Source organism: Stenella coeruleoalba (genome assembly GCF_951394435.1).
Source record: "Stenella coeruleoalba genome assembly, chromosome: 18".
NCBI lineage: Eukaryota > Metazoa > Chordata > Mammalia > Artiodactyla > Delphinidae > Stenella > Stenella coeruleoalba.
The window spans coordinates 49853436-49877458 of NC_137164.1; the positions used below are offsets into that span (position 1 = coordinate 49853436).

A 24023-nucleotide genomic window follows, 5' to 3' on the forward strand; every position below is an offset into this window, starting at 1 on the left:
GGAGAATAGCTCTCTTCTGTCACTGGAAAAATGAGAATGATAAAAACTTAACATCAAAGGGGCACAATGAAAATTAAATGAGAGAATTAAGGTATGGAGCGTAAGAGGGTCAGAAATTATTTTAAGCAGTATGATCCTGCCAAATGCCAAGAACTAAAATTTAGTATTTAACAAATGTTGAAAGCCCACCACGAGCAAAACGTAATATTTAACACTCTGGAAGAAAAAACATAAGAAGGGATTCTAAATGAGCCCTAACCCTTGAGGAGCTTAACAGAAATAAGAGGTATATAAATACAAATGGGCTAAAGGCCAAAAAAAATCCAAACTAAACATTATGGGTAGTTGGAGAAAGACATTTATAAGCCTCTTCTGCTTTTACAGACAAAGTGCTACCTGAGAAAGGAGAGAAAAAGCTAATTTCCCCAGTACTTATATGCTTTTCACCCTCAATTCTTGCTTCACCCGTATCGACCATTTTTTAGTTCCCATACATAGCATGCGTCCATAACTTTGGACATCTGACTCTCTAATGTGAAATTACTTTACTTTGTCCTGGCAATTTTTCTTTAAGATTTCCTCAAATGTCACCTCCTAAGTAAAGTCACTCTATAACTTAACACAATGCAACTTAATTATCTGAATATTGTATGTCTATCCCATTACATAGTGAGTACCCCAAGATCAAGAACTGCACTCTTACTTATTTTGTAACCCTCCCCTTTGCCTCTCCACCCAACACCTATTTCCTAGCTTAGTATCTGGTACATAATAAGGACTCAGTAAATATATGCTGAGTGAACAATTAATGAACTGATAACTACAGCATTATTGGGATGTACAGGGATGAGAAACGTTGACAGAAACTTTTGAGCCTGGCCAATTAGGAAAATATTAGAAAAGTCAGGAAAAAAAAAGGAAGCAAAAGCATTTTAGACAAATGAAACAATGTAAAGAAAGACTCTAAGATGTAAAATTAAACAGTGTGTTCTAAAAGGGGCAACAAGTTCTAAGAGACCGTGAGCACCTCACAAAAAAGAATCTGCACTCTTCATATTTATCCCTATTCTTCCCACTGATGTAAAAAATATTTTTTGATTTAAAAATATTCTAAAAAAGACATAGTCATAATATGGATGTCTAATGCTATTTAATCTCTAAACTAGAGCATTACTAAAGTACTAAAACACAGTTAAAGTCATATTTGAACTAAGTTAGGATGTGATTATTTCTTAGTAAAGTAATGATGTTTAAATAGAACTACTGCTAGGTAGGCCAAAATTTAGCTAAAGTACTTATCTACAATGAAAATGATAGTTCTACAGTATGAGTAAATAAATAAAACAGTGCAACAAAAATCATTTTAAAGCTCATTCTAAATATGACTATTTACGGTAATCTTTAAAAAAAATAGTTCATCAAATATTTAGTCAGCGTTCAATTTCCAATCCCTACCCCCATTCTCTCCAACAGTCTGTTTGAGTCAGGCTCCAAATAGGGTACACGCACTCATGTGAATACAAAATTGTTGTAACTAGAAAAGGCTGAAGAGGTTGATGTAAGGGCTGCTCAAGGTAACTTTTTGGTACTTTTGCATCTAAGTTAGTGGCATTAGTCCTCGATAATTTCTAATTTTATTTCCAATCTCCTAGCTTTCTTTTTTTAATTGAGTAGTGTTTCACAATGTTTAGCCATAATTTATAGTTGATCTACTCACAAACGAACTGAAGTATAAAAAGGGAGAATAGGTGGCCAGCATTTTTCTAGTAGTAAATGAAGTAAGAGATGTAAAGGGAAGAAGCAGCAAGATGTGTTTGTTTAGCTCTATTAGTTCCTTGAGGAGATGAGATGGAATCATTATCCCCTCTATGTCCTATCATGCTCTGCCCTGTAGAGTAAGGTACTCATTAAAAACTTATTGACTGTATGAGAGGCCTGTCCTGGTCCTTAAAATCAAAACCTTGGAAAACTAGCCTGTTCTTGCCTATGCCAGGCTCTGACTCTGTGGGTCCTCATATAACACCCTCATTGAAGCAACTTTATACCAGATCTATTTGAAGCCCTAGGCCAGTTGTCACACATCCCCTCTGTCCTCTTTGGTCACCACATAAAATATAAACCCTTATGTCATCTACCTGTTCTCTTCTTATACCAAAACTACTCTAGGCTTCTTCCTGATCCAACATCTAATTATTCCCATTTGTCCCATGACTTTATATTGTATCTAATGGGACTTTTCTTCCAATCGTACACAAACTCTCTTTCAAACCTTGCAGGTCACAGTGTTGCCATCACTGGTATGTCTTCGTGTCGATGTGGATATCATCCAACTGCCTAGCCTTTTAGTTCTTAGACTTGGGCAGTTCCAATGACCTTTACTTCCAACATTCTTCAGCTGCCCTCTCACAGCCACATTAATGAGCCATTTCATTCAATAAAATGCTCTAAGTATGAAATCAAATTCAAATATGCTATGTTATCACAAAAATTGCCTATCTCCTTCCAGCTCTTCAAGTATAGCACACTCACTATATTGTTCTATTTTATTAAGTCCTCCAAGTCCCCTGGACCATCCATTTGTCCTTTCACATTTCCACCTTAGGCTGGATCCCACAGTTGGTGATCTCAATTGCTCTTTCATCAGCATCTGAAATTCCCTTTTGTCCCTATTTTCCTGTCATAGCAGCTCAGGAAATTCCAGCCAATGCTATCATCTGTTTTCCTGGCTCCTTTAATGCTGGATACTTAGGGCCATGGGAGAGGAAGGGTATCCAGAATGGATCTATCCAGTGGTCCCACTGGGTCCTTAGTGGACCAATAATCCCCAAACAAGTAATTTTTTTGTCAGATCCTGCTCCTATTTCTCTCAAACATTACTCCAAATCTTTATGGCATTTCTAAACTCTCTAGCTTAACTCAATTGTTTCAATCTCAACAGATGACTTTTCTCCCTTCTATATGGAAATCACAGTCTCCTTCAACCTCTTCCCTTCCTCCCTCAACCCTAAAAACTTACCCACTGCCATACATACCCCCTCGTCCTTCACAGAAACAACTCTCCAATGTGCCCTCAATTCTATTTTCTCCTCCTCTTTCAGCCTTCAGATTTCTTATCTACATCTTTAATGTCTCCCTTTTCTACTGGCATCTTTCCTTTAATTTGTAAGGATCTCAAGTCACTACCATCCTTGAAATAAAGGAACCAGAAAAACCTCAGCCTTCTTAATGATACCAGATATTCTGAGTTACTTAACATTAAAAGAGAACTCATGTCATTCTTCAACATAAAGACAAGCTAGAAAATATCAAAAACTACTTCATTTTACTTTCTATCTCCAATATTCTTCATCTAGATTTTTCAAATACGTCAGTGATAATCTCCTCATTCACATACCAGTGAAAAGCCATCAATGAGTATTTGTACGGCTCACTCCATTTAGCGTTCCCTCTTGCCTTTATTATGTCCTCTCTCTCTGACCTCAAGACTGCCTACTAAAAACTGTCTCTTGGCTAGAGTTTAAAAGCATCAAATAACAGAACAGCAGTGGTCCAAAATGAAGCCATGGGATTCAGAACTTCAACACACAGCACACTTCTTGCTCTTCCTTTCTACCTTTGTGTATTCTCTTGCTCTATCTGTGTGAGTATATTCCTCTTCCAAAACCACCTCCTCAAATGAGCAAACAAAGGAATTAGGAAGAAAATTTTGAAGTGGGGAAGGTAGTAAAGATAATATAATCTAATATAATGCCTTATTAGGGCCTTAAAATACACAAAACTCTAAATTGGTCAAAATTTAAAAAATATGCTGTTAATGACATAAACAAAATGGCTATTATAATTATCTCATTTAAAATATCATTTTCGTAATCCTGAAGAACATTTGGTTACCATAATGAGAGATGGGTTCAAACCATTTAAGGCCAACTTTCGAGTCACAGATGAAAAAAATCAAAAAAGCAGTAGACCAACACTCTCCAAACTTTCTTTATCACGCATCTATTTGTAAACAGTATATAGATAGATATATCTCTCCCCACTGTACTATTATAAAACATATACAAAGGAAGAGAGAAAAGAATGAAATCAATTTAAATAGAAGTTCTGTTATTTTCTTTCCCAAAGAATCATCTTGTATACACCCCTTTGGAGAACATTACTCTGAACTATTAAGGAGAAAAACAAACAATATATTAAAATGATTTGATATAAAGAGCTAGTTTTATATACTGATTTTTAAGAAATTCAACTGTTTATAATACTAAGGTTTTTTCAAAATAAAAATTTACCTGTTCTATTCATTAGCGGTGTCATAAGGAATACATTTGATGGAAATGAAAAAGAAAAAAATCATATATTTCTGTTTAAATTATAAAAAGAGCTGTGGGTTCCTATCATATTTAGTGATATAGAAAACTTTTGAACACTCTAAGTATTCTACTGCACTGTCAAAGAGGCTTAGTGAATTCTCTCAGACACTAAGATTTAACTTCAACTAGAACACTACAGCAACACAAGTCTAAAAATCCACCTTATTTTAACACAGCAGTATCACATGCCAAGAAAGAAAAGATTCAAACTTAAGCAACACAGAATTACAAAATGCCAACATAAAAAAAATACATTATACATATTTCTGAAATGGATAGTAACACTGAATTCTTAAATTTTAGTTTGGAATTCATTCCAAACAGTAGTGTGAATAAGAAAGGGGAAAAAAAAATGTAACCGCTCTCATTCCCTACCTCTGTGTAAGGAATTCAGCAGGCCTAGTTTTAATTTACTACTTCCTGCTTGTGATGGACCATAGTAAGTAGTAAGGTCCTTAGCCTTGCCAAACTCCCTCTTTATTACACAGAAGCTCTCAGAATTCAAGCACTTAAAGTTATTTAGTTGTGGTTTACCTCAGAACTGAGAAGCCTTAATTAAAGAAAGCCCTGTAATGAGGACAGAGTATACCTAGAAAGCTTTTTAAAACCGCCTTTTACTTACGTCAACAGGGACCAGAAGACTCTTCCCAAGATGCTGATTAAAAGAGAGGCACCAGGCTTCAGTGTAACCATTCATGTTAGGAACATACTTCTTTATCGTCTCATCATTCAGCCTCAGCCACACACCATCATCATTGTGGATCTACGGAATACACGCAACACAAACAAGCCACGCCCTCCTGTAACTCCTATGATGGTAGCAAGGTCTGAACGGCTACAAAGCAGGCAAATAATGCTGGACATGGAGATTAAGCATCTACTTTTTGCAGAAGGTAAGAATGGGAGAACCTTTAAGGAAAAAACCAGCAAGGAATGCCAAGCTACATGATAATTCACATGGTGAGATTATAAAAAACAATGTCACTTAGGAGTAAAAAGCACACACAAAAAATCACACTTTAAGATAAATATTTCAAACATAAAATCAGATGTTTCCCAAAAGAACTTAAGACTTTCTTTCCCTCAATTTAGATTTTCATAATTGGAAGTTACTTGACTGTATTATTAGAAAAATGTACTGTCCAAAGTTAAGGCAATATAATAAACACATTCAAAAACAAACCACATTTTAAAAATTCAAGAAAAACTGTACTCATTTTCATTGAATCCTTGTACAGGCTCTGACTACCATGTTAACTGAATTCCTTTTATGCTAAAAATATAATTTTAGTTACTTTTTTATTGATAAAGAAAAATGAATGCAATGTTTGAAACTCAATGAACAGAATTTTGAAATTCTGTGAAATGATTTCCCAAACACTACCCAAACTGCTTAAAACACATTGTAACAAACAATTTAGTAAACTTACACCGTGCAAACAACGCAAAAACTTTCTGTCCAAAATTTATTACCAAGTGTTTCCTTACAAATTACCTCATCAATGAAAGTGATGGTTCCATTGACCTTCACTATGCCTATCTGCTCACTCTGAAGGGAAGGGTGGCTACGGATACGGAGCCCTGCACTGTCCTTGGCCACAAATCTTCGAACCTGAGAAAGGCAAAGACAGACAGGTGAGACAGGGGAAATCACAGAACAGAGACCTTATAAGTAAGTGGTAAGAGAGAAAATTAAACAGAATTGAAAGTATAATTCTCAGAAAGTTTCCAAAATTATTTGTGGCTGGTTTCCCTGTGCAAATAACAGTGGTTAATTTATAAAAACAACAAGAGAAAACATTTATAAAAACAACATTTAAAAAAAATGTTGTTTTTTCAAAATGTGTAAAAATGTAAATTATTGAAAAAAAAGAAAATTATTAATATACGTTTATAATTTCTTTTCTAAACTTTGAAGACATGATAAAAAGGAGAAAAGAGCCATTTTTTTCCTTTCAGGAAGGTATATAAATTCTATTATCCACATTTCATTTTTAATAAGTAGTTTACTAAAATTCCTATAGTGCTTACTCTTTAGATGTTAGGAAATGAATTTTTTCTTTTAACAGCACAGGATACGTTAACCTTGTCAACTTTATACACTCAATTTCGGTAGACGTTTTGTGAACTGTAAACTTTTTTTTTAAAAGGGTAGCTTTTATTTATTCATTTGGCTCCACCAAGTCTTAGTTGCGGCACGCGGGATCTTTCGTTGCGGCACGCGGGATCTTTCGTTGCAGCATGCAGGATCTAGGTCCCTGACCAGGGATCGAAACTGGGCCCCCTGCATTGGCAGTGCAGAGTCTTAACCACTGGACCACCAGGGAAGTCCCAATTGTAAACTTTCAATAACAGAAAGTACACAAGACCTATAAATTACTATAGCATTATACAAAGAAACCAAAAAGTACAGGTTCTACAATTGAGAAATGATTAGAATTACCATGAACTATTGTTCAAGTTCATTTAGGAATACTTAGAATTCGAATACTGAAATAAACTATGAGGTGTTTGATGGCTACCCTGAAGCATCAATGAAGAAAATTAATAAATCTCAGACCAGTTCATGCTCTGATTTCATTCTACCCTGACCTTGTTTGGTTGAGGCTCAGTCTTTGGTTTGACCAGCTGAGTTCCTGGCGGTATCATCCCTTTCGGTGGGTCTTTCACTTTTACTTCGAGGCCAGCATCTGTAAGAAAAGGAAAGGGAACTGTAACACTTGAGAACACAAGGGAGGACCCTTAAACCTAACTTAATATACATTCACAGGCTATTTTAAATTCACAATTAAAACAAATATCTGAATTCTGTCCTCTTAAGGTGATTAATATTTAATAGCTAAGAGAGAAATATCTGAAAAATGACCTTAAGATTCCAAAGGGGTGTCTCAGGGGTTCAAGGAAAAGAGGAGGGGCTATGGAATATGTAAAATAATACTGAAAAATTCAAAATAAAAAGAAACGCTTGTGTGATCAAACGTTATCTCATAACACCCAATCAGAACACTACTTATCATCTATACCAATCATCTCATGAGTAACAGGCAGCACAGCATGGTGTTTAAGAGCTGGGCTTCTCATGTTAGACTTGGCTGTTCCCACATCTGCCACCAACTGTTTGACGTTCTGTGCCTCATTTTTTTAATCTATAAAATAGGGATGAGAATAGCACCTATCTCACTGAGGTGCTGTGAGAATGAAATGATTTTAAAAATAAAATATGTAAGGTGTGTATAAAACTTTTTAGATATATATTAAATGCTATTATCATCCTTCTTATTCTAATGAATTATTATCTGTCCTTGACTGCAGTCAAGCAAGATCCTAGTCTACTAACAGTTTGGTCACCTTTGGAGAAAGCTAAGAAGGTGGGGAACAAAATGAATGATTCTAAGTAACTATGAATCTTTTTCTTCAGTGTCTTTCCAGAAAACAAATATAAGCGGATTTTTCTTATTTACTTTGTATCAGTTTCCTTTACCCGCTATTAGCCAAGAAGAAACCATTCTTGACTATCTCCACTTTTGAACTGCTGTAATGTGTGCCCCTTGCAGGTCACTACTTATATTCTACTTCATGTAATTTTGCTTGGCTGTTTTATCTTACAATCATCAGTAAGTTGTCAACACTTGCCAGGAACTGCCTTACCTAGAACAATGTTTTGCCCAGAACCAGTGAAAGTTTGCTGAACTAAAGGCTTTAAAGATATGCTGAAATAAAAGAGTGCAGCAAAGGCTGCCATTAAATGTCTCTAGGATGGTATAGATGAATCTAACATATCTGATCCTATAGTTACATTAATGTATATTCTATACATCTATGGTTACAACAATGTAAAGTACCTCTTTATCTTCACTGTAAAAACAAACTACTGAAAGTTTCCCAAAGGGTATTTTGGTGGAATGTTAATCAGTATTACTTTTATCTCTAACCTGTCTCCTCTTCCCTACATGTAAGGTTCTCAAGATAAGGATTAAACAAATTTAGAGAGGCTTCTTAATTTCAAGGTTTCTTAGAATCCCAAATATGATAATATGAATTGTATTAATGTCTAAGATGAGACTACAATATATTGGGCTTTCTAAATCTGCCTGATCATAGGAACCCTTTTGCTTGAGGAGCATTAGGAAAGACAGTGTTGTAAGGAATTCATATTGATAAACACTTATTAGAGCTTTGTTGTCCTACTATTGTCCTATTATATGGATAGTTTAAAAATAAAGAAAAGAGAAAGATTAATGCCCAAAGGAAAAGCAATATATTTTTCAAAGTTAGTGGTAGGTAAAAAAAATTCATATTTTCGGCAAGTATTTATTGAGCAGCCATCATACACCAGGCACTGAGCCAGACTGGGAGATCCAAAGATGAAAGAGGTGTCTGCTCACAGCCAGGAAGGAAAGACAGACCTACCACGGGGTAGGGAGATGAGGCATGAATATGGCTATAGCACAGCACGGAGGAGATCGAACCTGACCAGCCACATCAGGGAATGCAGGGAAGGAATCATGAGGGCTACAATGACCCATAAATTATTACAACATACCTTAACAATGCACGAATTAAGTACTCATTATAAAGGAGGATATGACGCCCCCTAAAAGTTATGAAATCTGTCCATGTCTGTGATACATGTTAAAGGGCAAACTAGAACAGAAAGAGGATTTTGATTCTAGTTCTTTGCACTAAGTAACTCACAACTTAAAAAAAAAAAATACCTATTTCAATGCCATCGATTGTAACATGAATGGTGTAGAGTCCAATAGCCCCCGGAGTCCAATTTGCACAGTAAGTGCCATCGTTATTGACCCGAATCAGCATATTCTCACTGGGTCTGAAAGGAAATAAGATAGGTACTGCAACATTTACTTTTGGTTAAACAGCTGACATCATCATTAACATGTATCAGCGAACATAAAATTTCTGATTGTATTATCACAATGAATAGCAATCCTACTGTCATAGCACGTTTTCCTACTCTCCATGATTGAATTTACTTTTTCCTCCTCACCTCAAACCTCTAGCACCACTCTTCCTCACTCTCAGCTGATCATGACCTCATCACTTTCTTCAGTGAAAAACAGAAGCAATCAGATACAACCTCAAAGGTGCAATCAGATTAAACCTATTTTTCTCTACCTCCTGTTACAATGGAAGGAGTGTCCTGGGTCTTGCCCAAAGCCAGCCACTCCATTTGTGCTGTGAATTTCATTCAGTCAGCACTTCTGTGATGCAATTGTCTCTCATTCATCGTCAATTTCTCCCACTTTTCCTGGATCATTCCTATTTCTTTTTCCTTTCTATACAAACAAACTCAGAATCTTCCATCTTAAACACCTCCCCTTGATATTACAGCCTTCCCTAATATGGTCTCCTATCTTTTTTCCCATTTACAGCAAAACTTATCTAAAGGATTACCTACAATCACTCTCCATTCCCTCATTTCCAATTCTCTTCCAAAGCTTATTACCCTCACTAGGCTTTTGCTCCCAACACTTCATTGCAATTGATCATGTCACAGTCACCAATGACCACCACGTCCCCAAATCCAATCATTGCTTCTTCATCCTCAGCAATCTCTCAGTAGCATTTGATAACAACTGACAACTCCTCCTTTCTTGAAAAAACTTTTTTTTTGCTTCTGCAACATTTTTCTGGTTTTTCTTGTACCTCACCGGCCATTCTTTCTCAGTGTTTTGTTGGCTCTCCCTTTTCTGAGCACCCTTTAACTTATGGAATGCCCCAGGATTTGTGTCTAGATCTTCTTTTTTCTTTCAGTGTCATCTCTCTAGTTGACCAGTCATCCATTCCTCAGTTTTAAATACCATATGTATAAAGATGACTCAAACATTTATTTCTCCCCTGAATTTCGAACTGGTATTTCCCGCTGCCCTGGAAATATCCCCACTTGCATAACTAAGAGGCGTCTTGGCATCTCAATTTTAATATACCCAAAGAAGGATTATTATTCCTCCTAACCCCAGCACCCAGCAAAACAAAACACTCTTGCTCATTTCTCAGACTTTTTGATCCTCACAAAAATCATGATACCAGGGGTCAATAACATTTTCTGTAATGGTATTTTAGTCTACTGCGCCAAGCAGTCTTTGTCACAACTTTTTAACTCTGTCACTGTAGTGTAAAAACAGCCACAGACGATACATAGGCTCATGAGAAAGGCTGTGTTCCAATATGACTTTACAAAGACATGCCTGGTTGGGTCTGCCGGCCAATCTTGGCAAACCCCTCTTCTGCTGGATAATCTATCCTGCTGCTGAAGCTGAAGAAACTTACATTCACTCTTGGATCTTCTCTTTCCTTCACCTCCCATTTCATTGTAGCAGCAGGCTGTTGGCTTCACCTCCTAAGTATATCCCGAATCCATCCACCCCCTCTTCACTTCCACCGCTAAGGCCCTTCCACCGCTAGTCCAAGCCACCTTAGAGTCGCTAACTCATCTCTCTATTCCCACTCTTGCTCCCCTGAATTTCATTCTTCAGAGAGCAGCCACAATGATCTTTTTAAAACTATAAATCAGATTATATCACTCTCCTGCTAAGAGCCCTCCAAATAAATTTCTTACAAGAAAACTCAAACTTAACACAGCCTACCAGTCCCTATGTAATCGCCTGGTTCTCTGATCTCATCTTCCACCATTTTCTTTCCTGCTCACTATTCTCCAGCCCCACTTTCTGTTCCTCAAAGACATCAAGCTCCATCTACCCCAGATTTCCTCTTCCTAGATTGAACTTCCCCAAATCTTTACACAACCAACTACCATCTAGCTCTCCACTCAAGTAACGCCTCCTCAAACAGCCCTCTCCTGTCATCCAATACTTTGGTGACCTATCCCATCCCCATCACTCTCTATCAAATACCCTTATTTATTATTACTATGTAGTTTACTTATAGTTTGTTTCTCCACAGGAATGTATCTGCCATGAGAACCAGCACCTTCTCTATCTTGTTCATAGAAATATCCCAGTGCTTTCCACAGAGTAGATGCCTAATATTATTTGCTGAAATAATAAATGCATTCACTTTGACAAGAGACTTTTAAAATTGAGTTTAAAATGCCCAATGCATAGAAAAACCTATTTATTGGCAAATGGCTAATTTGTTCTTATTTAACATGCTATAAACCTACAGAGTCCATATTTAGTTTACAAAAGTCATATGCTTCCACTGAACGGACATTTTGTAATTAAAACTAAGCCAGAGACAAAATGCTACTTCCCTATTCCTAGACAAAGATACATTCTCAAAACTTCGCTATTTTGGCAGAACACTTTCTAGATTGTGCATTAAAACTCTACTTTGCATACGTACCAGAGTAAAGTCATAGTAACCTGTTAATTTCTAATAAGTCATTGATATATGATAAATACAAGTACTTATGCTGTTTCAGATTCACTTCAGAGCTTTTTCTAAATTCTATGGAGGTGGTCTGTCTAAAGTACAATCCATCTAATAAGTTTTTCCAAGCAACTGTTTTAAAAAGTATTTCTCCTAACAAGCAAATAAAATAGTAAGCCAAAAACTCTGTTTCAGAAAATCTGCTTCAATCTGGAGTTAAAAGAATTACCCAGGGGCTTAAAAATAAAGGACTTCATAACTGAAAATACAAATACAACATACACTGAAATCGCTCTGCCACTCATTAGGTGAAGGAGAGAGGGAAACAAAAAGAGAAAAAACAAACTAACCAATGTTTTACAAGCCAATTTATATACTTTTAGCTACTAGTTATTTCTTTATTACCTTAGTATTATGTAACATATTGGCAGTGCTATAGTTCAATATTAAGTACATTCTACCTGTGAATCTACACATTATAAAACCTGTTGTAAATCTCTACCAGGGGATATGGGGATATATGTATACATATAGCTGATTCACTTTGTTACAGAGCAGAAATTAACACAACATTGTAAAGCAATTACACTCCAATAAGGATGTTAAAAAAAAAAAATCTCTACCAGGAATTTTTAAATCCTATATTTATTTATAGAAAATAAGGTTGGAACACAGGGTGATCTTAGTTATAAGCAGTTGGCAACACATGTTTTGGCTACGCTTTGAAAAAATGATCCTCACCTCTTAGGAGTCGGTGATGCAAAACGCAGTTCTTCAAATGAGTAATTTTCATAAACCTTTAAGAAAGAGATGAGCAAGAATCACAAAATCATTAGAAACATTCTTAACTAACGCACTGATAGAACATTCAATAAGTGGTGCTGAGGCTGAGACAACTGGTTATCCATACAGGAGAAAAAGAAAAAACTCAATTACCTACATCACACCATTTACAAAAATAAATTCTAGGTGTGTTAAAGACATAGATGTAACAAATAAAACATCAACAAATTCAGAACAAGAAAAAGATAGTATGTTTTGAGCACATTAAAATTTTAAATTTCTCCAAAACAATGACACTATAAAGAAATGGCAAAGTTAAGCCTTCACCTGGGAGAAGGGGATTCGTAATTCATTTAACCTTAACGGGATATGAATCCATAATATATACAGAACAAATCAATACAAAAGACAGAAACAACACAAAAGAAAAGTGAGTAAAGGCAAGTCACTGAAGAGGGAAATCTGAAAGGCCAATAAACATTTGAAAAGTTATTCAACTAGACTGCGGATCAAGAAAATGCAAATTAAAACAACAAGATGATCCTATCCCAGTCATCAAGTTGTGCTGGTAAGAAACAAATGCTGGTGAGAACATGAAGTACCTAGCATTTTGATACATTGCTCATGGGCATATAAATTTTGGCAATATTTAATATAGCTGAAGACAGGTATGTCCTACTATCCAGCAGTTCCACTTCTAGATATATATCTTAGAAAAACTCTCGCTCATGTGCAAAAGGGGACATATACGAGGATGTTTATTTCAATACAATTTACAGTAGTGAAAAAAACTAGAAACAACCTAAATGCCCATCAGTAGGGGAATGAACAAATTATGGAACAGTAATACATTGGAATACTTCAAAGCAGATAAACTGAATGCACTACAGCTACATGACTAAACCTTAAAAACAATGTTGGACAAACACTTGCAAAGTGATGGGTGCGTATGATACCATTTTTATAAGCTTCTGAAAAATACACAAAATTCTAAATACTATATTCCTTATAGATTAATTTGTACTCAGTAAAATACAAAAAAATGTATCTGGGGAAGAAGAACCATTAATTACCTTCAGGACAGTGGTTACCTCTAGGGAAGGGATGGGAATGGGTCCAGGGAGAAGGGTTTACAGAGGGTTGCAATTGTACTGTTAACAATCTGTTTCTTAACAGAAATAACAAAAAGATCTGAAAAAGTTTGGTGAAATGTAAAGATAAAAATGGGTTGTAGGTACATGAAACTTGTCGCATTATTTCCAATACTTTTATATTCCTGCAGCAATTCCAAATTAACCTTTCAAGGTTCAGGTAAAGTTCTCCAATTGCTCATTCATTTCTAACTACTACTATACTTGCAGCAAAGAGAAGCACACCCACACCACTCACAAGCCCCCTTCCTTCACCCCACCCTCGCTATTTTCATGAAAGTGATTTAGAAATGACCTAGCTTCTGTCACCTACTAAAAAGTTCCAAGTGAGGAAAATGCAATTTCAGGGTAAGTCTAACGAGATTACAACGGTGTTAACAGCAGGAAAACTCAAGTTTCCAGATTCACAGTACAATGGGTTTTCTACTCCAACAATTTCCCTCAAATACATATTATTCTATTTAACAATGAAAGGATAGATCATATCTCACTTTTACATCCTCCACCATATTTAGTTCACTACTGGGTAGCACACGGTATCTGTGAATGGTTGATATAAGAGAATCCCCTTTCCTGGAATGTGAATTAATATCTCAAAGAGACAGTTTGGAAATGGTATTCTGTTAACTGCCTTAACCTGGGCCTCTCAGAACATTCCTGAAATACTGAATTCAGTTCTGGTAACTAGATTTTCAAAAGAAATTACACAAACCTAAGTATGTTCATAGGAAACTAAAAGAATAATTAGGGAGGTAAGGAGTCCAGAAACTAAATCTCTTAAAAAAAAGTTGAAATGAATGAGAATATTTAGCTTCAAATTCTTTAATCATGGACAACGCATCAAAACTCTAGCTTTTCAGTTCCTTTATTTCTTCAACCTCAATAATCTCAACTTCAACTTTGTTTCAGCCACTCGGACTAAAAGTCACAGACCTGTGATGTTACTCAGAACTGTTCAATCTCTGATACCAAAATAAAATGGCCTGCTCCATTCTCTGCCTCTATAACTCCTACCATATCTATTCTTAGATTTCTAGTCCTTCTCACCTCCTTAAATTTCTCTCTCTGAATCCACTTTTATTTTCCCTTCCAAACCAGCTGGGTTCCGCTGTCTTTTCTTTAACCACCATATGCTCAACTTCCTTCTCAGTCACTGCTCTTTTGTTGAACTATCTGGCACAAGGTCCATGCCGACTCAATCCAAATGATTATCTTATTCACGTTCATAAGACTCATGCTGCACTGTTAATACAGGATCTTCAATTCAACTGATTCTCCAAGGATGTCTGATAAGTCTTTTCTGATCAGTTTCTCTCCGTTCTCTACAATGACTATTTCATTTTTTCCCTTTGTTTCAAAATCTTGACCCTAAGATTAATCACTCCAATCTCCAATCTAAAACATATAATTGCTATCATAAATAATTCTTTGCTGCACAACCTACAAATTTATTAGCAATTGTATTAATTCTTTTCTTCTCCCTCTCCTGGTACAGTGAAAGATGCAATACTCCTCCTATGTACAGCCAATCCCTCCACCTGAGCAACAGATACTATTATTATCTCTTGGAGTATCTACATTGTTCCCTTCTTCTCAATTGTCTCCTCTTCAGTATTAAAACATGTCTTTCTATATTCAGTCTCAGACTGTAAAGCCTTCACTCAATCCCATTTCCTCTGTTCCTTTTTATAACCAAACACCTTGAAAGACTTACCTACATTCGTTTTGTCTTTAGCTATCTTCACTTCTTCTTCATCTACAAATTAATCAACTGACTATGTCTCTAAAGCTGCTCCTGCCAAGATCACTGATCACTGCTAGATCCTTTCAAGACTTCACTCTGCAGCCTAACATTGTTAACCCGTCTTAAACAGCTTTCTGTGACTTTCAGGACATGGCATAAGGTAGTTGGGGGAAGTAGGAAAATCAAATCTGGAATCAGACTCTCTGTCATTGTGTGCCCTTGGGCAAGTTATTCAACCTCTCTGTGCTTCAGTTTCCACATGTGTAACATGGGAATAAGAAATAGTCATTTATAGGGTTGTTATGAGGATGAAAGGAGTTGCCATATGCAACATGGGGGGAAAAGTGGCAAAGGTAAGAGCTGGTGTCCTACTTTGTACTAGCCCTTTGGCTAGTATTCTCGCCAATGTTGTTTCCATTTTCATTTCTTTTTTTTTTTTATCTGTCTTGTAAATCAATATTTCTCAAAGTATAGCTTTTGAACCTGAATCATTCTGCATATTTGTTTTATACGTGAATTTTGGAACCTCTTTTCAGACCTACTGAATCTAAATCTTTGGATGGTAGGAATATCTCCGTTTTAAATAAGTGCTCCACGGGGTTTCCCTGGCAGCGCAGTGGTTAAGAATCTGCCTGCCAATGCCGGGGACATGGGTTCGAGCCCTGGTGTGAGAAGACCCCACATGCCGTGGAGCAACTAAGCCCGTGCACCACAACTACTGAGCCTGTGCTCTAGAGCCCACGAGTCACAACTACCGAGCCCGCGTGCCACAACTACTGAAGCCTGCGTGCCTAGAGCTCGTGCTCCGCAACAAGAGAAGCCACTGTAATGAGAAGCCCACGCATCACAATGAAGAGTAGCCCTGGCTCGCCGCAACTAGAGAAAGCCCGTGCACAGCAATGAAGACCCAATGCAGACAAAAATAAATTTATTTTAAAAAGAAAAATAAATAAATAAGAGCTCCAGATGATTCTGATGTGGACAAATGTTTGAGAATCACTGATATTGATGTTCCTCAGGACCCGGTCCTGGAACTTCCCTCTCCTCTCACCACGTTAGATAGAGATCATCTGTTCCCATAATTTCATGAGTAATACAAGTACTGATGATTCTCCAATTCATTTCTTGAGGTAAGACTGATCACTTCAGGTTTGTAGTTCCAACTTCTTTTTATATATCCTCACATGGATATTTCAGAGATATCTAAAACTTATCACATCAAAAGCTGGACCTCTTATCTTCCTCAAGCAAAATCTGCCCCTTCTCCAACATTATCAATCTCACTACTCAAGCTCAAAGTGTGAACTCCATTTTTTATTTCCTACCTTTCTCTTTACCCCATATCCATTAGCCACTAAGTCTTAATCTATCCTAAATATCTCTTGAGTCTACCCTAATTGACAACTCTCTAGTCCAAGGGATCAGTATATCTCACCAGATTAAGTCAACAGTCTCCTAAAGAGACTTAAACCAAACCATGTCTCTTGATTATCCTCCCAACTACATTCTCCATATTCCACCATGATCTTTATAAAACACAAATCTAATCATGCCATTCCTCCAACTGAAAGCCTTCAATGGCTCACCACTGCTCTCTGAAAATAGCATAATTCCTAATTTCTATTTCAAGTAACAACCATCTTGATAATTTAGACTAACATTGCCTCTAAAGATAACTAAAAAAGCTGGACAAAAAAAAAATTTTTTTTTTAAATCTGTCTAAAGGCACCAAAGAGGTAAAAAGCCTAAAGAAGTAAGAAACCCAAAGAGATGAGCCTGGCATTTGGAAGAACCCAAAGTTAAAGGGGACCTAGGTAAACTCTGAATCCCTGAAGGGCTATGTCCTAGGAGTACTGGTAAATTGAAAATAGACAAGTACGTTTGCAGGAAATGAAATCCAGTTTCCAAACATCTCAATCTCTGATTGAATTAACTTGATCTACAACTGGAAACCTCTCTAGACTTCTGCCAAGAACAAATGAAAATCCTCTTTGTAGGAAAATAACATTATCCTTAAAAACACATTGCAAATTTGACATCTGTCAACAACTCTCTAGACCTGTGATTTGTATCTGAGTTTGAATCACTGAAATGTCTGTTAAATGAATGAATGGTGAAAAAATAAAATTTTTCTGATAAGTAAAACAAATTACCTTCATCATTGTTATGGCAATATATCGAGCCTCCTTCACTATCATTGGTTCATATGAAACATCCAGCTTTGGTGATGCCAGCCCACCAAAAGTCATGTCAGTATTAGAAGGTACAGTTGTTACTGCAGGACTGCCAGGAATTCTTTGAGGTTTCTTTACTTGCTCTTGTTGTAAAGATGTTTTTTTCTGAGAAACAGGAACGGCTTTCACTTCCACCTAACCATGATATTATAAAAACCAAATGTTATTATTATATAACTGTCCGTAACACATCAAAAGAAGCAATTTACACAATTATAAACTCACAATTCTATACATTTTGTTACCACTAGTCCCTCTTGGGCATTCCTTTCAAAGATTATTTAACATTGCCAGAATGATCAAGATGGTTCCACCTCAATAGGGATCCTGGACACAGTGTAAAAGAGAGGCCTTGTTTTTGGGAATAAATAATCAAAAATATCAAAACACAAAATAAAAACAAAGGCCGCCATTAATAAAGTCCAGGAAAGGATAGTCAAACGAATCTGCATTCTTGCAGGGACTAACATTAAATTATTTTATCCAGTAATTCAGGTATAAATACTTGCCAGCAATCTTCACATATTTTAAAGCACTGATCTCAATTTTAGCCATACCGTTTTGCAGAAGAAAAAGTACTCCATTGATAGGTATCTTAGAAATTAACAGCTAATAAAACAAATCTTATACCTAAAACTTAAAGATGTTTATTTACTCTGCAAAAAGAGTACTATTAGATAGTTTTGTCACCAACACAAACTACTAGAGCTAAGCAACCTATCGATAATTAAACTTTCCAACTCAGCTTCTTCAACAATAATATGGGGATATCTTTTATCTATACTTTACTGTAGAGATGCAAAGAACAGACTTCCTAAGGCATTTTAAAACACTGAAAGTATAAATTGTCTCATAAACAATATTCAGAAATACTTTCCAGGAATTATAACAAAACATTTTATTGTTATTTATTTGTTTATGCATTGGCAAAATACACTCAATCCCTAGGCAACCACAAAGTTACAAACAATTTAAATACCACTTTAGCTCTTTATCATTCTGAGAGTCACCCAAAATTTCTTCTGTTCTTTTCAGACACTACTTTTGTGGTTGGCAAGAACAGCTAATTCAACATCAAGCTCTTCACAGAAATAGAAAGGTTTGCATAAAAGAAAGTGACAATATTACTTAAGTAATTGAGAGACACCCCAGAAATGTGGAATGTCTTTAACGTGTATTATTCTTATTAATGCCATTCTAGGGAGTCAGTAGTTTGAGACTCTTAGTGTCTATATATAAAGTTAAGTGTAGCTAGCAAATACATTCCATTAAATAACCACAATCTTTAGTTGGGGTTATGAGAAATCAGTATTTGGGTTGATATAATGCTCTGAAAATATTAAAAACCCATCTTACATTTAAAACACAGAAGTTTAAAGATACATGGTAAAATTCTTCAGCTCATATACATTGCCACCATTAAAAGTTTTAAACTTAAATGTAATAAAAAGGAAAAAAAAGCAAACACTTCCAAATTCTAAGACGTTTGATTTTAAATTATAGCCACTATTTTTATACGTACTACTTTGATTTAATCTTTCTTTAAACAACTATATTTACCCTAAGTAAATTAACAGCAGAAGTACATCTGCCTATGTTCTACGAACCTTGAAGTAAATCACTGAATAATTTCATACTCTAGGAGTACTGAGATATAAAATGATAACCATTCTGCTTTCTTTCATAAACTGTGCTTCTTTGTAAAATTTGTTATTCTTTTATTTCCTACACAAGTTTCTCTTTTCATTAAATAAGATTTCCTTGGAATAATCATTTTATAAGTTAAAAAAAAACCCAATAACACTTGCTGCTTTAAAAAGGATTCTGGATCTCACTGAAATATTACCTGCAAACCAACTTCTTTGTTCCAAATAATTGGTTATTACTACATAAGGATACTTCAACAGTTTCTGAGAAGTCTAAAATGCTCCTAAAACTTCATGTGCTATCAGGCTGAAAACAAAACAGATTGAACTAATTTTGTTTTCAGCTAATATGATAATGTGATATAATAAATTAAACATCAAGAGGTATGCAAATCACTTTTCCTAAATAGTATTTACTGGAGTTTCCTAGATACGGTTTCTAAATTAGACATAAATCTGATATGAACTTGAGCATACTGAGTGAGAGATTTAGGGCTTCTCACCCTCAAGAAGCAAAATATGTAGGAAAAAAAAAAAAAAAGAGGAAGTAAAGAAAGATCATGTGGCTAAAACAAGAACCCAAAGGGCTTCCCTGGTGGCGCAGTGGTTGAGAGTCCGCCTGCCGATGCAGGGGACATGGGTTTGTGCCCCGGTCTGGGAGGATCCCACATGCCGCGGAGCGGCTGGGCCCGTGAGCCATGGCTGCTGAGCCTGCGCGTCTGGAGCCTGTGCTCCGCAATGGGAGAGGCCACAACAGTGAGAGGACTGCGTACCGCAAAAAAAAAGAACCCAAAGAGGAGAACAAAAGATAAAGCATAAAGTCTGACTCTGAAATGTAAGATGTAAACAACCCAGGTACCAGAATGGAGTAAGAGACAACAAAGCAAGGTGGAAACACAGGAAAATACAGCTGAAGATACACTATAGGCATAACAGTATAAACATTAAAAAGAAATGAAATGTTATGCCTACCTGGAAAATGGTAACTACAACATAGTCACATGAATAAGGAACTTACTGTGGGCTCAAAGACTGGATTTAACAACTCACTACATACACTTAAGTGAGAAATTCATCAGTGAATACACAAACCCCTTAATATATTAATGTATATTGTATTGTGATCAAAACTCTGTCCTTGAGTGGAGTGATTTTTTGTATCACTTTCAGAATTACTTTTTTCTCTGTTCAATTTTTTTCTTATAATCTGTGATGCTTTTTGCATTCTAAAGAGTAATTCTTAGCGGGCCTGAAATCACTTTGATGGGGTGTGATCTTCCTTTAAAAAGTAAGATATAAGGGAAAATATAAGAGTGCAGCATACTGTATGAATGTGTATTATATATATTGTATGTAACTAAGAGTACATACTCTTCCACGCTATATATGTACGTTTGGGTCATAATGCAAATCCTTGCTGGGGGTCATGGCCAAAACTTTGAAAGCCACTGGTGAAGAGCCTGATTTTTGTTTAGTATCAGGGTCAAATACTTTTCCATACAGTTTTACTTACTGGTCTTAAGACATGTGAACTATATGTCTTGTGTCTTTTTTTACTATGAGTCAAGTTAGAGGCTCCAGTGGCACTGTGCTTCTTCATGGTATAAATCAAGTAGTTGAAATAGTTCTGGGACTTCCCTGGTGGTGCAGTGGTTAAGAATCTGCCTGCCAATGCAGGGGACATGGGTTCGAGCCCTGGCCTGGGAAGATCCCACATGCTGCAGAGCAACTAAGCCCGTGTGACACAACTACTGAAGCCCAAGCACTAGAGCCCATGCTCTGAAACAAGAGAAACCACTGTGATGAGAAGCTCGCACACTGCAGTGAAGAGTCGCCCCCGCTTGCTGCAACTAGAGAAAGCCTGCGTGCAACAACGAAGACCCAATGCAGCCATAAATAAATAAATTTATTTATTTTTAAAAAAAAGAAGAAAAAAAGAAATGGTCCACATCAAAAAAGTCTTAAAAAAAAAAAGTAATATTGAGGTAAAATCAGCTGCTCTGTGAGTAAAAAAGATTTTGTGGCTTAATCAACTCTAAGTTCCAAACAACCAAATCACTTTGTAATACAACTTTGGGGGGCAGGGGCGGCTAGGGATTGCCTATACAAATTTTCGTTCAATATTGACTATTTTCAGAAATATAATAAAAGTTTAAAATAAGATATTTAATTAATAGATTATATCACAAACGACTTAATATCATGCATTACAATATGCTCTGAAATGTCATTATTAATTCATGTTTCAGGGAAAAGGTATCCAAAGAACTATATCCTTCAATATAGCACATGACTAGTTCCAATCCTCATTCTTTTACAATCCAAATTTATGTATAAGTATCAATATTATATTTTAAAGCTTGTTTCAACAGTACCAAATGCAAAATGTATTTGAGTCTTTTAAAAGATAGGTACAAAATTTTAAAATGTATTCTTCCATTGATTTATTCAGTCACTTATGTATTAATGGCCTTCCCTCTGTGTGCTTAGCACTCTTTGTACGGACACTTTCTTATCCTTCCTTGGAATCACCACAGCACCTAGCAAAATGTAAAAAAACAAACCAAAAAATAGATACCTTGGAAAGCTGAGTACTGATTAATATAAACAAGCCATTTAAACAATTTTTTGGCTTCCTTCATTACGTATATCTAAAGAGGGTACTGCATGTGGACTCTAAGCACTGGCCATTTCTAAAATTTTATTAGTTACAACAGTCAGTACATAGTTGTCTAATACAATCCCAATATAATTACCTTCATGTTGGGAACGTGTACCACATCCCCATACTGGTCTTTTGTTTGAACAGTGATGGTGGTAGGCCAACCACAACGAATATCATCCTTATTCAGAATCAAAGATGTTTTCTGAGGATCAGCATAGGAATCTGGCTGAAGCCACCTAGCAGTAAATGAAAAAAACCAAACATTCATCAACATCTTCAATGATTAACATGAAACTAAGCCAAATGAATAAAACTTGTATCAAACAAAACGCTAAAATGGTATCTTCATTTCTGATTCAGTGATAATGACCACAAGTGTATCCCTTGGAAATAGTTATTGACAAATTCATTAAAAAATATGCTGAAGCATATAAGATTTCTGATGATTACAAATAAAATAGAAATAATTTTAAAATCAGGAAATTTGAAATTTTAACTATAGCTGATTTAAAATAAGCAAGAAAATGAATTTAAGTTGCATATACTTTGAAGTCCCAAATACACTCTTTAAGGGAGGCCTGCTGAATTTGCCAAACTGAAAGCCTGGAAAAGAGCAGGGTGTCTGTCAAAGCAGGGACAGAAGTGACATTCTGCTGGCTGGAGAGCAAGCAGGTTAAAGATATGTTGTCTATCTTCTCTCTTTTTTTTTTTAACATCTTTATTGGAGTATAACTGCTTTACAGTGGTGTGTTAGTTTCTGCTGTACAACAAAGTGAATCAGCTATACGTATACATACATCCCCATATCCCCTCCCTCTTGTGTCTCCCTCCCACCCTCCCTATCCCACCCCTCTAGGTGGTCACAAAGCACCGAGCTGATCTCCCTGTGCTATGCGGCTGCTTCTCTTTACACAATTTCTTAACTACCTTCCCTTACTACCCTCTCTTCCATGTAAATTTGGCCTATTTTCTGTACTTTGTGATATCCATGCCTGAATTCATGATCATCATATCCATGATCTACATTCAAGTTGTCCTATGAGATGAGTAATGAGTAATTCTGCCATGCATTACATAAAAAGTCCATAAAGATAGCACGGAGGCTGACTTAAAAGATTTTCTATTCTTCTCCAATCACCATTTTGGTTTTTAAAAACTAAAGAGTAATCTCTGTAGTTTTAAAATTAAAGCCAGAAAGAAGTCAGATTTCTATATTTACTAGTAAAATCACAAGTCAGCATATTTGTTTTCATCTTCACAAAAAAGCAGACAGCAACAAAATAAATGAGAACTCCATAACCTCAAATGATTTAATTTAAATTCTAAATTTATATTTGCATTAATTGTAGATTTGGAAAAAACTCATATTAAAATAAATATAGGGATAGACTTAGGAGTTTAGTACAGATATTAAATACTACCATCAAGTACACAGACTTCTCAATTTTACCTGGTGTTCTACATATTTTTAACAACTATTATATATTTTTAAAATACTTTGAAATATTAACTACCATTTTATACTTCGGCAAGTCCAAAACACATAAACTAGATTATCTTAGGCAGCACTGTAACATCCTAACGGCTCCCCTCTCATTTCTCTTCAGAAATGAAGACTGAGGCAAGCCCTGAAAGGAAGTCATTGTAGTACTGAATATACATTACCTCGCAAGCCTTCCGCCACTTGATCCTGGGACACAAGCAATAAAATCATCCAGAAAGGACTGTTCATTGCTTTGGATTTGAAGTGGTAAGTTTCCTTCTAGTGCCTCCAATATAGTTGGTGAATGAGAAAGTGCTAAACCCTTTCCAAGAATACCAGAATGGGTTTTGCACACCTGTTGGATAAAAGAGAACATTTGTATAAACATTTTGTTTATTTTTTTAATTTATTTTATATATATATATATATATTCTTGTATCATATAACAGACTTTTTTTCGAATTTTATTTTTTATACAGCAGGTTCTTACTAGTTATCTATTTTATACATGTTAGTGTATATACATCAATCCGAATCTCCCAATTCATACCACCACCACCTCCCCACAACCCCGCTTTCCTCGCTTGGTGTCCA

General features: G+C 35.9%; 1 protein-coding gene across 20 annotated transcripts in view; it reads right to left on the minus strand.

Moving 5' to 3' along the window:
• The window catches only part of MYCBP2 (MYC binding protein 2), a 271692-nt gene that overhangs the window by 75352 nt on the left and 172317 nt on the right, over nt 1-24023 (minus strand). For all 20 annotated transcript variants that reach the window (XM_079903236.1, XM_079903224.1, XM_079903221.1 and 17 more), the window contains 8 exons: nt 23612-23784; nt 22038-22182; nt 17555-17770; nt 12465-12520; nt 9086-9201; nt 6963-7060; nt 5866-5982; nt 4993-5133 (listed from right to left, as the gene is read on the minus strand). In XM_079903236.1, the coding sequence (XP_079759362.1) occupies nt 4993-5133; nt 5866-5982; nt 6963-7060; nt 9086-9201; nt 12465-12520; nt 17555-17770; nt 22038-22182; nt 23612-23784 (1062 nt within the window). The remainder of the gene's footprint in view (nt 1-4992; nt 5134-5865; nt 5983-6962; nt 7061-9085; nt 9202-12464; nt 12521-17554; nt 17771-22037; nt 22183-23611; nt 23785-24023) is intronic.